General features: G+C 36.5%; 1 protein-coding gene across 1 annotated transcript in view; it reads left to right on the top strand.

Annotated features, from left to right (window-relative positions):
- The window catches only part of LOC136040826 (probable E3 ubiquitin-protein ligase makorin-1), a 236,682-nt gene that overhangs the window by 126,186 nt on the left and 92,990 nt on the right, over window positions 1–17,506 (top strand). The window contains exon 4 of the mRNA XM_065725160.1: window positions 2,131–2,372. Within this exon, the coding sequence (XP_065581232.1) occupies window positions 2,131–2,372 (242 nt within the window). The remainder of the gene's footprint in view (window positions 1–2,130; window positions 2,373–17,506) is intronic.

The following is a 17,506-nucleotide window of genomic DNA, read 5'->3' as shown; positions in this document are numbered from 1 at the left end:
AGCGGCTTGGGGTGTTCATTTGAAACTTTGGGTTGCGTCGAGTGATGGGAAGGGGGCAGCTGAATCTTGAATTATGGCTTTGGGGAGAGTGTTGAGCCAAACCAAAAGACACCATGTGCATCCAGGTTATCAAAATACCGTATCTAATAGCTTCTCTACGACTTAGGGGTAGAATTTGAAACTTTTAGTTAATCTCAGAAAAGGAATGAGAAGGTGCAGAGAGGACTTCAAGTTCTTTGTTAGGGTATGGGTTAAACATGTATTGTCTCTGATTAACTTTAATGTTTTTCTATTATAAGTCGCTATGAGACATGAATCAATTTATGGTTAAGTGGTAAATTACTTGAATAAACACTATGTTGCCATGCTATCAAAATAGGGTATCTGTTATGTCTCGGTACGGCCTTTAGAGATCCAGTTGAAACTTTTTGAGAGTTTTTATTTGGAGGGGGGCAGATGAATCTGGAATTTTAACTAAAAGGAAGCGTACAGAAGGGTTACGAATATTTTGTCTCAAGTCTGCTTAGAAGTCATGACTCATTAGCCCCTATGGTACTAGAAACTACTCACCGTAAAATGGCGATGCAAATTGAAAGACACAATATGTTACCAAGCTGACTGAATAGAATATCCGCATGTCTCAATAACGGCTTTGGAGATTGAATTTAAATTTCCCTTGGGTGTTTATGGGTTTGATGAAACTCTTTTTGTTACTTTTAGGGAGGGGCTGGGATACTTAAATTTAATGACACTGTGCGTTTTATGCTATGAAAATAGGACATTTGCTTTATCCTGAAAACTGTTTGAGGGATCAAGCTGAAAATTTCAGTTATTGTGTGGAAATGGGGCTGGACAAGGGGACTTCTTATTTCATGTTTGGGGGAGGGAGTGGCTGAAATGTTATGCCTGATTTACATTTACGGTTTTGCACTGTTGGCCCATATTACAATTAGAATCCACTCCGCTTTAAGGGGCAAACCAAGACACCATTTTTTTCAGATTGTCAAAATAGCATATCTGCAGAATCTCAGAAGTGGACTGGGCTATCAAGTTTAAACTTTCGGGAAATCTTAGGGGGTTGGGGGCAAGAGGATTAATTTAGGTGGGAGAAGGGATAGAAGGAGGAGACTTTGGATCTTTCTTCTCGGACAAATAATGGTTCCTATTTTGTTTTCTAGAGGGATAAGAGGGGGTCAACAAATATGTGTTACCAATATGTTTAAAAGTGTTGGCACTATTTGGCCAGGGGAGTTTTAAATATATTCATAGTGAAGTTGTGAGGTAAATTAAAAGACTAAATTCACACAGGCTATCAAAATAGCATATTTGTAAAATATCTTGAAACGAATGAGGGGATTGATTTCGAACTTTCAGGGAGTGTTTTAGGAGGGCAAGGGACTTCAAATATTATGTTACCATGTAACATTAATTTGAAATCTCAGTTAGGCTTATTATTTTTTCTTAGTGTTGTTGTTGACCAATAAAAACCACACTGCTCGAGATACAACTGGTTGTCAGTAAGGCACGAATGGCGGTCTGGTCTTTAGATTGTTCAGGGAGTTGTACCCATACCTCTGTTTGTTGCAATTTGTGTTCGTTTTAAGTTTGACCTATTATTTATTTTAATTTCTTTTTGTTTTGTTTTCTTTATTTATTGATAGTAGTTTCTGTTCATTTTAAGTTTTAATTTTTTCTTCTCGTCTTAGGTATTAATGTGACTTTTTACTTTTCTTTGAAAAACTTCAAAAGGTTTTTTTTTTGATCGCAGTATTAAAGATATGAAATAAGAGAATGCTTGGGTTTCACCTATCCATGGAGCATACATGGCTGGAATTCTCCTCACCCCCTTCTCCTCCTACTACTAGTTGTTTATTATGAAAAGACGGGTCCACAAGCTAAAATACTCTTCCATGTTTTGTTGGAATTTCAATCTTGATTATAAGCTTTTGTAAACAATGGTTTGTTTTATTCAGATTGTAATTATGACCTCCATGTGTGATTTTTTTCTATTTTGCTGTGTTTTTCACACTCGTTGTTTTTCATCTAATGAGATACTTTTAAAAAGTGTTACCGATATATTGTATAACCTATTGTATTCTATAATTTAAATCTCAAAATTTCATCTTTTAGATTCTAGTCAAGAAGGTCCCAAGACGTATGCTCGGATCTTAAGTGACAACGCCGCAGTATCCTCAGAGCCACTCCGAAACGAATTCGAATTCCCCGATGAAGAAAATCTGTGTCCTTTCATGCTTATGGGCTCCTGTAGATATGAGAATGATTGTGTTTATATCCACGGTGAAATATGTGACCTTTGTGGCATCCCCTGTATACTGCCTGGTAATGAGCAACATAAAAATAAACATATTGAGGTAAGAATTTCTTTTCTGTGCATACGTTTATCATAATCGGAAGGGGTGATTGTTTCTTAGGAAGATTGAAACAGTTTTAAGATAATACATTCCTTTTTTGTCTTTTAGAAAAAGCCCCCTCCCTGCCACCCCACCTCTGCCCAGTTTTGACTTTACAAGCGCATTTCTGTTTAGTACCAAACAGTTCGTGGGTCGTGGTAACGTGGTAACGAAGTAAGGAGCGATGTGGCTCAATAGTAACTGAAACTTTAAGAAACAGAGTCTTGATAACAGTAGATACTTGATAACAGTAGTTTTACATAATATGTAAAACTCATGAAAGTTAATGGTATACATCAAAAGTTACGAGCCTGAGAAAATTTGCCCAATACTGAAAAAGAGAAGAAACACCCCAAAACATCAAGTAATCTTAATGAGAATTAATCCATCAGATTCAGCATACCAGAGAACCCTGCTGTAGAGGTTTCACGCTCCAATTTTTGTTTCAAGAAATTTTGCATTTCATGCCAGAAGAAAGATCACAGATGCGTGTTCATTTTCCCCCTCCAACGTTAATTTTTACCCCAAATTCACCTGATCAAACCGATCAAACTTTTCTTTTACGAATTAAAACAAGTTTTTAGACAAAAAGCTGGAGAATAGTTTAACAACAATACATATTCTGCTAGTATTATGTTTTAAGGCTAGTTTAATTTATGGTTATGTAAATGCAGGCACGTACGATGTATAAGTTTTTTAGGAGGGGGTTAGCTTGAAAAAAAAACAACAAATTGGTGAATTTCTATAATGAATAACAGAAAAATACGATAAATCAATAACACTTTGAGGTTTTCTTCGGGTGGCATGGGCTAAAAATCCCTCTCTCTCTCTTTCTCTCTCTCTTTCTCTCTCTCTCTCTCTCTCTCTCTCTCTATATATATGTATATATATATATATATATATATATATATATATATATATATATATATAATGAAAAGAGAAATCACCGATGCTACAGCACAAACACAAAAAAAAAAAAAAAAAAAAAAAAAAAAAGAGAGAAGGAGAAAAGGAAGACTGTTTTCCTAAATTAGTGATTAATATAGACCAGCACTTGAATGAGGCCTTAACCCTACTCATCCATACAATCACATAGGTCAAACAGCATAGCCACACACAATCAACCATAAAGAATAATCCATGGACAGGCAGTCATGTCGTCAATAAGTATAAGTCGTCATTTACCAAACAATAGTCTTTGTTTGAAGGAATCTATGGACAAAACTAGTGAGGATAGCCGTCGTTCAAGACCATTTTAAACGGATGTGCAGCAGTAAATAAAACTGTGCCTTAGATTCTAGAAATTTCCTCCCAAATGAAATCAAAGCATGTTGAGGCCCTACATTGTTGCTTTGGCAAACGCAGAAGGAGGGAAGTTCCGTTGGAAGAGCTGTTGCGTTTGCAGAAAATATTATTCGGTGCTGTCTAATCAAAGCGCTGAAACCCATATAAGTTGTTAGAATCCTCAGTCAGGTATATATTGTATCAAACAGTTCGTGGTAACGAACTGTAGTAAGGAGCGACCCGGCTCAATAATAAGCGAAACTATAAACAAGAGCTAAGAGCTTATATGGCACTTGTGACGAGTTATGAAGAACTAAGAGCCAAGAGATCATATGGTATGAGCTCTAACAAAATTCTATGAATCAATAGATCGATTTAAAAGGAAAATAAGAGGCTTAATGCCGGTTAGGATTTAAAATAAGAGCTCTGAGTCACGATGTCCTTCTAAATATAGCAATTCATTAAGATCCGATCACCCACTCGTATGTTATGATACCTAATTTTTTCTAATTTTTCCTCTCCCTTTTGCCCCCCAGATGGTCGAATCTGGAAAAAACGACTTTATCAAGTCAATTTGTGAAGCTCCCTGACACGGAGCCAAATCAATGAACCCCTCCCCCCAACTCCCCCAAAGAGAGCGAATCCAGTACGGTTCCGTCAATCACGTATCAAGGACATTTGCTTATTCTATCCACCAAGTTCAATCCCGATTCCTCCGCTCAAAGTGTTTTCCAAGATTTTTCCCTCCAACCCCCCCCCCCAACGTCAAAAGATCTGGTCGGGATTTGAAATAAGAGCTCTGAGACATGAATTCCTTCTAAATATCAAATTTCATTAAGATCCGATCATCTATTCGTAAGATAAAAATACCCCAATTTTAACGTTTTCCAAGAATTTCGGTTTCCCCCTCCAATCCCTCCAATGTCACAGGATCTGGTCGGAATTTAAAATTAAAGCTTTAAAGCACAAGATTCTTCTAAATATAAAATTTCATTAAGATCTGGTTACCCTTTCGTAAGTTACAAATACATCAATTTTCCAAATTCCCCCCCCCCCCAAACTCCACCAAAGAGAGCAGATCCGGTCCGGTTATGTCAGTCACGTATCTTAGACAGGTTTTTATTCTTCCCATCCAGTTTCATCCTAATCTCACCGCTTTAAGTATTTTCAAAGATTTCCGGTACTCCCCAACTGCCCCCCCAATTACGCTGGATCCGGTTGAGATTTAAAAAAGAGATCTGAGTAAACATGAATTTTCATTCAGATCCGATCAATCCTTGGTAAGTTGAACATACGTCATTTTTTCTAATTTTTCAGAATTATTCCCCCCCCCCCCAATAGAGCAGATTCTTTCCAATTATGTAAATCACGTATCTAAGACTTCTACTTATTTTTCCCACCAAGTTTCATCCCGATCCCTCCAATCTAAGCGTTTTCAATCATTTTAGGTTCCCCCACCCCAAATTCCCCCCAATATCACCAGATCTGGTCGAGACTTAAAATAAGAGCTCTGAGACATGAATTCCTTCTAAATATCAAATTTCAATGAGATCCGATCACCTATTCGTAAGTTAAAAATACCTCATTTTTTCTAATATTTTAGAATTAACCCTCCCCCCAACTACCCCAAAGAGAGAGGATCCATTCGGGTTATGTCAATCATGTATCTAGGACTTGTGCTTATTTTTACCACCAAGTTTCATCCCGATCCCTCCACTCTAAGTGTTTTCCAAGTTTTAGGTTTCCCCCTCCCAACTACCCCCAATGTCACCAGATCCGGTCGGGATTTAAAATAAGAGCTCTGAGACACGATATCCTTCTGAATATTAAATTTCATTGAGATCCGATCACCCGTTCGTAAGTTAAAAATACCTCGTTTTTTCTAATTTTTCAGAATTACCCCTCTCCCCAACTACTCCAAAGAGAGCAGATCCGGTCCGTTTATGTCAGTCCCGTATCTTGGACAGGTTTTTATTCTTCCCATCCAGTTTCATCCTGATCTCACCGCTTTAAGTATTTTCTAAGATTTCCGGTTCCCCCCAACTTCCCCCCCCCAATTACACTGGATCCGGTTGAGATTTAAAATAAGAGATATGAGTTACGTGGTCCTTCTAAATATGAAGTTTCATGAAGATCCAATAACTCCTTCGTAAGTTAAAAATACGTCATTTTTTTCTAATTTTTCAGAATAACCCCCCCCCCAATAGAGTGGATCCGTTCCAATTATGTAAATCACGTATCTAAGACTTCTGCTTATTTTTCCCACCAAGTTTCATCTCGATTCCTCCAATCTAAGCGTTTTCCATCATTTTTGATGGAGTTTGGGGTGGGGGAACCTAAAATCATGGAAAACGCTTAGATTGGAGGGATCAGGATAAACCTTGGTGGGAAAAATAAGCAGAAGTCTTAGATACGTGATTTACATAATTGGAACGGATCCGCTCTCAACCGGATCAAGCGTCATTGGGGGGGGCGGAAATCTTAGAAAATACTTAAAGCGGAGAAATCAGGATGAAACCGGATGGGAAGAATAAAAACCTGTCTAAGATACGTGACTGACATAACCGGACCGGATCTGCTCTCTTTGGTGGAGTTGGGGGGGTAATTTTGAAAATTGAGGTATTTGTAACTTACGAAAGGGTGACCAGATCTTAATGAAATTTGATATTTAGAAGGATCTCGTGCTTTAAAGATCAAATTTTAAATTCCGACCAGATCCTGTGACATTGGGGGGAGTTGGAGGGGAAAACGGAATTCTTGGAAAATGTGAAAATTGGGGTATTTTTATCTTACGAATAGGTGATAGGATCTTAATGAAATCTGATATTTAGAAGGAATTCATGTCTCAGAGCACTTATTTCAAATCCCGACCAGATCTTTTGACATTGGCGGGGAGTTGGAGGGGGAAATCTTGGAAGACACTTGGAGTGGAGGAATCGGGATGAAGCTTGGTGGATAGAATAAGCAAATGTCCTTGATACGTAACTGACGTAACCGTACTGCATTCGCTCTCTTTGGGGGAGTTGGGGGGAGGGGTTCAGTGATTTGTCGATTTTGGTGCTTCTGGACGTGCTATGACGATGAAAATTGGTAGGCATGTCAGGGAGCTGCACAAATTGATTTGATATAGTCTTTTTTCCAGATTCGACCATCTGGTGGGCTAAAGGGAGAGGAAAAATTAGAAAAAATTAGAAAAAATTAGGTATTTCTAACTTACGAGCGGGTGATCGGATCTTGATATTTTGATATTTAGAAGGACATCGTGACTCAGGGCTCCTATTTTAAATCCTGACCGGCATTAAGTCTCTTATTTTCCTTTTAAATCAATCTATTGATTCTTAGAATTTTGTTAGAGCTCATACCATATGAGCTCTTGGCTCTTAGCTCTTCTTGCCTCGTCATAAGTGCCATATGAGCTCTTAGGTCTTGTTATATAGCCATTTCGTTCAAAATAGATCAAAGATAATATAAAATATACTCGAGGGATAAAACAGGGCCCCCCCCCCAAATCATGGGACAAGTGTTGTAAAATGTGTCCTGGGGGCATTTAAGGTTCTTATGGACGGGATGGTCGTATAAACTTCAGAGGGGGGCTTATTCGATTGTTAATCAGAATTTTTAATGCCCTTCTCAAGAGTCAAAAGTGATCCGAGGGCAACTAGCCCCCCCCCATGCCCTTTCTCCCCTAATGTTTCCAATAAAAATTTGAAATAGCTATTTTGTTAAAAATAGTTTGAAGATCAAATAACAAAACTCCGGGGTCGACATATCACCCCAAAGCCCAGGGGCAAGTGTTGTAAAATATGCCCCGAGGGCATATAAGGTTTTATGCAAGGGGATTGACACTTCTAGTTACTTTTTAAAAGTCATCAAAAATGATTGAGGGGGTAGGTATCTATCCCCCCACGCCTTTTCCCCCAAATAAATCCGATAAAAATTTTGAGATAGCCATTTTGTTCGAAATACTCCAAAATTCAAATTATTATAAATTAGGGGTTGAAACATCCTCCTGAAGCTCTACTCATTTTGCGATTTATTTATTCATTTATATAAGTACCTGTTTTAATTTTTTTTTCTATTATTTTTTATTTAATTTCTGTTCGTTTTGGGTGTCACTTATTTTTTAATAGCAATTTTTGGTTGTTTTAAGATCGAGTTATTGTAGGTTCTGATCTTAAGTTTCTTCTCGTCTTATGGTTTAATATGGAAAGTTTACATCTCCAAAAACTAACACAAGTATTTGTCCGATTTTTTTTTTTTTTTTAGCGCAACTGTCTGAGCTGATGAATTAGGTGGTAAACTTGCTCGACACTCTAAGTAGGTGGACGCTTGTTTGCATGTAATTTCAGGCGACTTAACGGTCATGTTTGTATTCTAAAGTTTTGTCAACCTGCATGAGACTAGGCGGGCGTGCATCTCCAAAAGCTAACACACAAGTATTGGTCCGATTTGAGAGTCATAGCTACTCCTGCCGTTAGCCTCTGCCGTCTACCGAAACACTTGGAAAACTGTAGGTCCCCAATTCACTTGCGAGTCCACGAGACTCGTCAGTCATGTGTCAATCCAAAAACTCAGTAGTCTGTCTGAAATTCTAAGCAAGCAAGCCTAATAGGCTTAAGTCACTTGTTTGCATGTGAATCCAAGCAAATTGAGTCCCCCCCTTTTATTATTCAAGTCTAGTCGACATTGTCCATCATGAGTCAAAATATGGAGAGTTTTTTTTTTAATTAATAAATTAAAACTTGTTTTCTACTTGTGTTACTTATATAAAGCAAATGCTATATCATCGTACTCAAAATTAAGCTGTGTATCGTATAGTTTGCCGAAGTTAAGTTTGAAAATGGGAATGATTTCCTTATTTAATCGTTTCTCAATCTTGGGTTGTCACGGACAGGGTGAAGTGGTTGCGATCTTTTAGACAAGGAGTCATAACAGGAAAAATCAACAGCTTTGAGAAAGAAAACCTTTTGTTTGTTAATAAAAAGGTTTTGATCAAATATACGCACATTTAAACACAATACATAGAAATACAACATTAAAAGTTTGAAAAATAACAAAAAATATAATGATCAATAGCTGACGAGATAATTAAGTTCTATTTATTAAACTAATAATTTGGGTAAACTATGTTTTATAATGAGGGGGCTGTGAGATAGCTCATTTTATCTTAGCATTTTTAGGGATGGGGACTTAGCCCTAAAAATTTGTAAGTGATGCTCAAGCGGATTCTCATCCATTGGTCATTTTTTGGAAGTAATCTTTTGCTTCATAGTAGGTAGGAGAGACCAACCATGATTTGAACAAAAATTTTGTTCTACCTCTAACTGAAAGATAGTTGGTTCATTATTTGCCAAAGACAGTTTTCATTAAACGTTACAATTTTCACAAATTGTGAGAGAATGAGATTACGCGTTTGCGCATGATGATTCCTTAATGTAATGCTGAATAATTTCATAAGGTTTTTGCGAACGGTGGCGAACGGTGGCCATCTTGAGTGAACTTGAGTATGTGCTTCGAGGTTGAATTCTTCTTTGCTCTTCACTCAGAATGCCGAAGTGTGATGATTCTCCCCTCCCCAACCAATCTGGATTCAGCACTAATCTATCAATAAATACAGGAAATGCCACATCTATTCATTCAATATTCACCCATCTACCGTATTATTTTTTCTGTTAAGCAGATGAACCCTATTGAATTCATATGAAGAAAGTGATAGTACTTGTGTATTATCTCGAACACACTCAAGATGTTTGCTTTGTTTGATCTGAGTAAAACCTTTTTTTCTCTCACATTCGGTTATGATTAGCTTATTCTTTCATGCAATAAACTAAGATGCAGATATATTTTAATTCAATATTTGATATCTAGAAATGGTTAGGTATTTAATATAATGCGTTCTGGGCGGCCTGCTTTCCATAATTCTTTGTTGGAGTGTCCATAATTTTTACTAAATATTATATTTTCATCATATCTTGGTATATTTCATTATGATTTACCTAACTTAACTTCTTGAGTGTGTTCGGGATACTACACAAGTACCAAAGCGATTTTTATTTCTTCCTTTTCTTGCGCAAAAATTTCCTTAGTTATTTTAGGACTTTAGCTGTAACAACTTGGAAGGTATCATCGCTGCAAAAGTTGCTGGCATAGCCTTGTTCCATTTTTGGATTATTTAAATATGTGTATTGGTTCATAAATTAATTTAGGTTGTTCGCATTAGACATATTAACGAATAAATTTGGCCTATTCCCATAACACGTGTCAAATTCAAGTTTTCATTTGAGTGAAGTAAACCTTAAAACAATTATAAAAAACTTAAAATTGTGGGATTTGTAATGGCATTTGTTCATTGAACTTTGCGTTAATTACAACTTTAAAAATGAGTTATGTTGCCTGTTTGTTGGCAATTTCTTTACTAGATTTTGTATAGCTTTAGGTTTAGGCCTATAAGTGGAATTGAATTTGAGGCCATAACAACGGATCCATTATAAGGTAAGTTTGTGGTGTTTCTGGATTGTTTAACTTACGGAGAAAAAAAAAATCCTCGGCCCTTTATATGCGTACCTGAATGAAAATTTGGATGTATGTTAATGATACTGGTCGAAGAGAAGACAGATAAATTTTTCTTGATCTCTGGAAATCTTTAGGTAAGTTAGGTAAAACTGCTCTGTGCAATAGAAGTATACCCATATTAAAGGAAACAATGGTTCTGGTTAAAGCTGCTTCCAGCTTAGTAAAGTTTTTATTTCTATTCATCATGACATAGAGGTATCTATGAAGTCTTTCGTAGGTAAAACAAATCATAACATAAGCAGTTGTTGAATGGATATTAACTAGAATTATTACACTTCAGTACGTGTCTATAAAAGTTATTTTAAGTGTATCTAATAGACCTCAATATGAAGACTTTTATTTGCATAAACCACATCAAGACGTTGCTCAATTTCTGGTCATGCTTGCTGTAGGATAGCCTCATTGATGGTGGCCAGGGTGCAGAGCTATTCCTTCAAAGTCAGCAATGTCCCCTAACTTTGTTTGACACGATACCATTTATATAACCCCATAAAAAGGAATCCAAAAGAGTAATATCTGGTGATTTTGGTAACAACGAAACTGATCATCCTTTCCAATCTATCGGCCTGGAAATGTCTGAATAAAGAGCTGTTAACATGCATTCTCGGACGTGGTGGCTCAGTATATTTCTCTAAAATGATGGTTGGTTGTAAATCATCACTAGGGGTGCCACATATGTGGCCAGAATCTTGAGATGAACATCTGCAGCGATTATTGCCTCGCTGAAACAGATTGATCAATTATCCGATTATACGTGGTTCCATACCATACCCCCAGGTGTTTTGATCCCTGGATTATAAAATTACGTCTTGCAAATTTCCCTTAGACATGAAAGATTGCTTCGTCATTAAAATAAACTCGCTTGAGGAATCCTCAGAAAGGCGACCAAGCATTTATGTGCCAGCTCTTGTCGTTCTACCGTGCTATTTGCCTCTGGTACCTGTAACACTTGTACTTGATAAGTGTGCAACCGTAAGCTCCAGAGAAGGATTAAGTTTTAATACAGTTAAAGACCTCAATAAACTACTGCGTATTAAAATATGACAAGTCTGATTGAAATATCTCCTCTACTCCCTTTGTTATTATTTTTCGTTTTAAGTGTAAAGAAACACTACGGACACCATGGTGTCCGATACGCAACTCTGCGTATCACGGTGTCTGATACGCAACTCTGCGTATCACAAAGCATGTTTTGAGATAAGTTAGAAGATGTAGAGTCTATTGTTTTCTTGAGATAAAGCTCTATTTTTACAAGTTCTGTTATATGTATATGGACTTTCAGGATGCCAGTCCTGTCATGTTTCTCAGTTCTTAAAATGTGTAAATTACAAATTAGACATAGAAGGTATAAATTTAGCCAACCAACATCCTATGTCTTATTTTATTTTTTTGCAAACTAATCCCTCGAAAAAATGAAAAGAATTTTTTTTAAGGGGGGATTTCAAATATTGTTTACACAATGGACTTTGGGTTAACTATGAATTAAGAAATGGTTTTTATTCCCTGTTTTCATAGGGCTTCTAAGTATGAATATGTATGCTCTAATTTTCCGAAAACGAGCATTGAATTTGGAGTTACAGTGATATTCAAGACTAGACCCTAAGTCCCTTCCCCCTGCATTTATGGGCCGGCTACAGATATCTAGGAGTAACCTAAAGGACATTTGAGGTACTGCTATTGAACTATTTATTCCTGTTCATGACACTGAATTAAATAAATATTGGCTACGTTTTAGTTTTCGAACGTCTACAAAACGGGTTGTCACAACATGGATGAAAAAAGTTTAAAGTTGGATTGTTTTTGCTTAAAACAGAGATATCCTGCGTTCAATGTAGCTTGTTGCAATCGATTGCAGTTGTCAGTGACAGCCAATGAAAACTATTCTCTTTCCAAAGAAGCTGTTTTCATTGGCTTGGCAAAAATTGAGTGCATTAAGTTATTGAACACGGGGATAGACTATAGGATCGTTTCTGTTTGATGGAAACCGAGAGAAACACCAAACAGTTGCTCACATGTTTTCTTAAAGATCTTCAGGAGACCTGGGAACTTAGTTATAATTTTAGTATATCAAACGAACTGTAGTAAGGAGCGACCCGGCTCAATAGAAACCAAAACTCTAAAAAATGAAATTTTGATACCAATAGCTACATCAAAAGAATCGCATTTTAATGCTGATTTTAAATATATAAGTTTCATCAAGTTTAGTCTTACTCACCAAAAGTTACGAGCCTGAGAAAATTTGTGTTATTTTAGAAAATAGGGGAAACACCCCCTAAAAGTCATAGAATCTTAACGAAAATTACACCATCAGATTCAGCGAATCAGAGAACCCTACTGTAGAAGTTTCAAGCTCCTATCTACAAAAATGTGGAATTTTGTATTTTTTGCCAGAAGGCAGATCACGGATGCGTGTTTATTTGTTTGTTTTTTCTTTTTCCCAGGGGTGATCGTGTCGACCCAGTTGTCCTAGAATGTTGCGAGAGGGCTCGTTCTAACGGAAATGAAAAGTTCTAGTGCCCTAAAAAATTGGAGGGCACCTAGGCTCCCTCCCAAGCTAATAATTTTCTCAAAGTCAACGGATCAAAATTCTGAGATAGCCATTTTATTCAGCGTAGTCGATAAACCTTATAACTATGTCTTTGGGGACGATTTAGTCCTCCACAGTCACCGTGGGAGGGGCTACAAGTTAGAAACTTTGACCAGTGCTTATCCTACATATAGTAATGGTTATTGGGAAGTGTACAGGTGTTTTCAGGAGGATTTTTTGGTTGAGGGGATGAGTTGAAAAGAGGGGGATATACTGGGGGAACTTTCCATCGAGGAATTTGTCATGGGGGAAGAAAATTTCCATGAAGGGAGCGCATGATTTACTAGCATTATTTAAAAAAAAAACAATGTAAAAATAAATGTGAAAAAGTTTTTTTCAGCTGGAAGTAAGGAGCAGTTTTAAAACTTAAAACGAACAGAAATTATTACCCATATGAGGGGCTCATCTCCTCCTAATACCTCGCTCTTTACGCTAAAGTATTTTTAGTAATGCCAACTATTTATTCTACGGCTTTTGTGATTCAGGGCTCATTCTTAATGAATTGGGCCAAAATTTAAAATTTAGTGTAAAGAGAGAGGTACTGACGAGGGGGCGAACCCTCTCATATGTGTAATAAAATTATGAGAATAAAAAATTGTTTACGTAAGCTAGTTTATAAGTTACGTATATCTTTTACTAATAAAAAGATTCGTAAAAAATTAAAAGTTCTAGTTGCCTTTTGTATTAACCAAAAAATTGGAGGGCAACTAGGCTTCCTCCCCAGCTCTTTTTTTCTCAAAATCATTCGATCAAAATTATGAGAAAGCCATTTAGCCAAAAAAAAAAAAAAAAATGCAAATTTCGTTTTAATTATTTCTCTGCGGAGAGCCAAAATCAAAACATGCATTGATTCAAAAACGTTCAGAAATTAAATAAAAAAAAACAAGTTTTTTCAACTGAAAGTAAGGAGCGACATTAAAACTTAAAACGAACAGAAATTACTTCGTATATGAAAGGGGCTGCTTCCTCATCAACGCCCCGCTCTTTACGCTAAAGTTCTTTGCTGTTTTAAAAAGAAGAGTTGAGAGAAAGAGTCAAACTTTAGCGTAAAGAGCGGGGCGTTGATGAAGAAGCAGCCCCTTTCATATACGAAGTAATTTCTGTTCGTTTTAAGTTTTAATGTCGCTCCTTACTTTCAGTTGAAAAAACTTGTTTTTTTTATTTAATTAATGCTTAGTGACTGTCTTTCATAAATTTTGTAAAAAAATTTATTATGTGTTTAACGCTCAAATGAAGGGGGGAAATACTTGGTGGCGGAAATACGACTCTATATTTGAAAAAGTAGTAAATCCCGAGCAAAAGAAAAATCCTTAATTTATTAGTATTTAACAAAAAAAAACATTTGCCGAGAAGTGCAAGCTCCAAACATCCAGAATATTGGAAACTTTCATTATCGACCATTTCTTCTATTTTCTAAGAATCCCAATGAATCCTTTTGAATTTGATTTGGGGCATTTAAAAACGTTGTGGTCAAGTTTCCCTATTACGTGCGTGAAATTAAACGTAAGCAAGCCGAGGCACAAGTAAGTGGGGAAGGAACAGAGCAGCTGGAAATCAGTAATGGATTTTTATGTGGTCATTCTGAAAGACTATGTCAATATCAGTGCCGATTTTTTTCTATGTTCATTCCGCTTTTTCATTAAAATTAAAAGATTATCATAGTTAAATCGATTTTTGTAAGCGACATTTTTTTCGTAAAAAAAAAATCAGCGTCATGGCAGCAAACAAAATAATAAGATAATCATAACTCTTTACACATAAATGAATATTTCAGCATTGTATGTAGAATTAAAACGCTCGGTATGTAGTGAGCTACGATTTCCTATGCGATCCATGCATACCCTGAGAAATCTTTCTAGCAGCTTAAGAGTATCATAGCTTTCACCCCGTTCATATTTAACAGCCACTCTTTATCATGTTTCCCACACCCAAAGATATCCTGTCTTAGATTTTCAATGGTCCACACACGTATATTAAATGGAACATACTTTCATCTGCACTTTCATGCATGGGGCATAAATGTGCCCCCCCCCCTTATTTTTAAATTACCAATATTATTCGTCTTTGGCTCAAGTGCCTGTAACAAAACTTGAAATTGAGAAACATTAACAAGTAGGAAATTAAATATCGTTATGTTTTCTTTAGTTTTGTTGCTTATTTAGAAATCAATTTAGTTTATCTCTGGGGAAATGGTCTACCCGCTCAAGGGCTTCTTCATCTCTCCGTAGCTTGGGAAATCTGACATTAAAGATTGTTCGGTTTCTTCCAGCACAAACAAAGAAACTGCTGGTTGGTAGTGATAGTAAATAAAGGACTATCAGCCGTACTTGTATGCAAGTTGATGTCTCTGACTGCCCCTCCAATCCTGTCTTTTGTGCCTCTGGGTTTGTATGAGGCTCGGACTTTATTTTGCACTCATACTATGAATTGCATACTCCTTCCTCTAGACCCGAATAACTGCTTGCGTAACTCTGATATGATTCTAGGAAAGGATGTGAAATATGCTTGCTCTTTGCGGAAGGTAAGCAATGACCTTAATTGTTTTCGGTCTTTCCGTGTAAAACTGTATACTAACAAACAATATACACTTTACTAATTTATAAAATCAAGTTTCCTTTTTTGCAATTGGAGATACACAGGTGACTGATCTAGTATTTCAGCAGATTGTTTGAAAGTCATGTAGGTGGGCGGTGTGGACAAATGTACTTTAATTGAGGATTACCGGTTATCTTTGAGGAATTCTGCTCGAGCAAAATTATAGAGTGGATATTAATTCGTGGTTTTCAATAAATTCAACGTCTGTGAACTAGTGTCACTTCGTTGTTAGGTTTTCGATTACACCACGAACAGTTTTGTTTAAACTAGTTGTTGTAGGTCGTTGCAACTGACAACTCATCGGAATAACAAGCCGTTTGAGGTTAATACTGCTGCTTACACTTCTCTCCCAAAAGGCACCAATGGGCGGAGAATTGTCAACTAGATTTTGAAAAATACTTTTTTTGGTATTTTAATTTTTTTTAATAAAAAAAGAAAATGCCACCCCTTTAAGTTTTGAATACAGTCATTTTTGTATTGTCAAATAAAAAAATTCGAAAGAAGTCCCTACCCTTAAATTTTCCATGAATAGGCGCCCCTGCTATCCCACCAGACTCTGATCCGAAATTCGCTCCTTACTTCCTCCTACGAAGTTCCGACTGGTTCTGTCTTCTTCTTACAACCTTTTCCTTCTCCATTCAAGCATCTCCTGTACATCGTTTGGCCCAAGCTGGATTACAAAAAAGAAACACAATTCTTGGCAACATATCACGCTATTAATGCCACCCTAATAAGTGTCTTAAAATGGTGGTTTCCAAAACTTTCGAGGTTGAAACACCTTTTGTCACTGAATAAATAAAAATAAAGGAAGACGATAATGCAACAAAAGCTGTATTTCATAGGAAACGGTATATATAACCTTAAAAATATTTGCTCTCTTTTTATAAATCCTAATATATGTCATTATGAGAATCAAACATTCCAGAATATTATCACTGCAAATGACGAAGATAGTTAACTGAAAAAGACCTAGCTCCCACTTTTGGATTTAATTTTAATATTAACCTGGGTAATATCGAACTCTGTTTTCTCGACTTTAAAGAGTTTTGCCAAGAGAAACCACCCTGACTAAGAAGACTCCATAGATCACTATTGCCATTATTGGATTAAAAAGACTACCTTTTTATGCACGTTGCATCTTTGGAGTCACTTGATGTTTCTAAGAATAGCTATGTTTGTTTTAATGTGATTTTATCGCTGATCTCGGTTTTGGAGCCTACATTTTTTTTTTTTTTTTTTTTTTTTTTTTTGTAAAAAAGAAATATAGAATCTGAGTGAAAGGTAATTCAAACTGTACGTTACTTCAGAGTTTCTCAAGTAAATTCCTTTGATACTTTACTTATGTAGGCCGAGGACTTTATTCCAAGGGCTAGAAGTATTTCACGAACGCGGGTGTCATGACAAGTCTAAACATGTCGTTTTGGTAGAGTGACCGTGTGTCCGTCGAAGATCTATGATATTTTTGATTGGGGACTTATGGAGGGCAAACTTCTAAAGCAACTGGTCATTGCTTTTGTAAGTCATTATGCTATTGGAACATATACATCACATGTTATACGTTCAATCATACTTGCTAAATATGCAGTACTACATCCTGAGCCTGACAGACTTACTTTCGTTGAGAGTTCACTCCCTTTCAAAAATCCCGTGCACGACGTGGTGTGCTTCCCCCGTGTCATATGCGAATGAATTATGCCACAATTAGTGGAACAGGGGCACACCAACAAGATGTACAAGATACACACCAAGTGTCGAGAGTGGGCAACCTGTCGATCTTTGTCGCTGAAAATTCGTGTTTATTTAAAACTTCATTCAATTTATGTGCGTATTTTCAGTGTTATGTTCAGGCTTTAAAATCTAACATGACTTTTTTTTTTTTTTTTTTTTTTTTTTTTTTTTTTTTTTTTTTTTTGAGAGTGAATTGGAATCAATATCGCTCGTTGAACCATCAATTGTAAGTGGAGTGCCGCTCAAAATATATTTAAAAATTTATATTCATATGCGTGACTTTCGCCTTCAGTTGGATGTTAGATGAAAACAATGGACCAATTGTTGG

This window comes from Artemia franciscana, chromosome 21 (assembly GCF_032884065.1).
Source record: "Artemia franciscana chromosome 21, ASM3288406v1, whole genome shotgun sequence".
Classification (NCBI taxonomy): Eukaryota; Metazoa; Arthropoda; class Branchiopoda; order Anostraca; family Artemiidae; genus Artemia; species Artemia franciscana.
The sequence above is the reverse complement of the archived record's forward strand: the minus strand, read 5'-3'. Positions and strand labels throughout refer to the sequence as shown.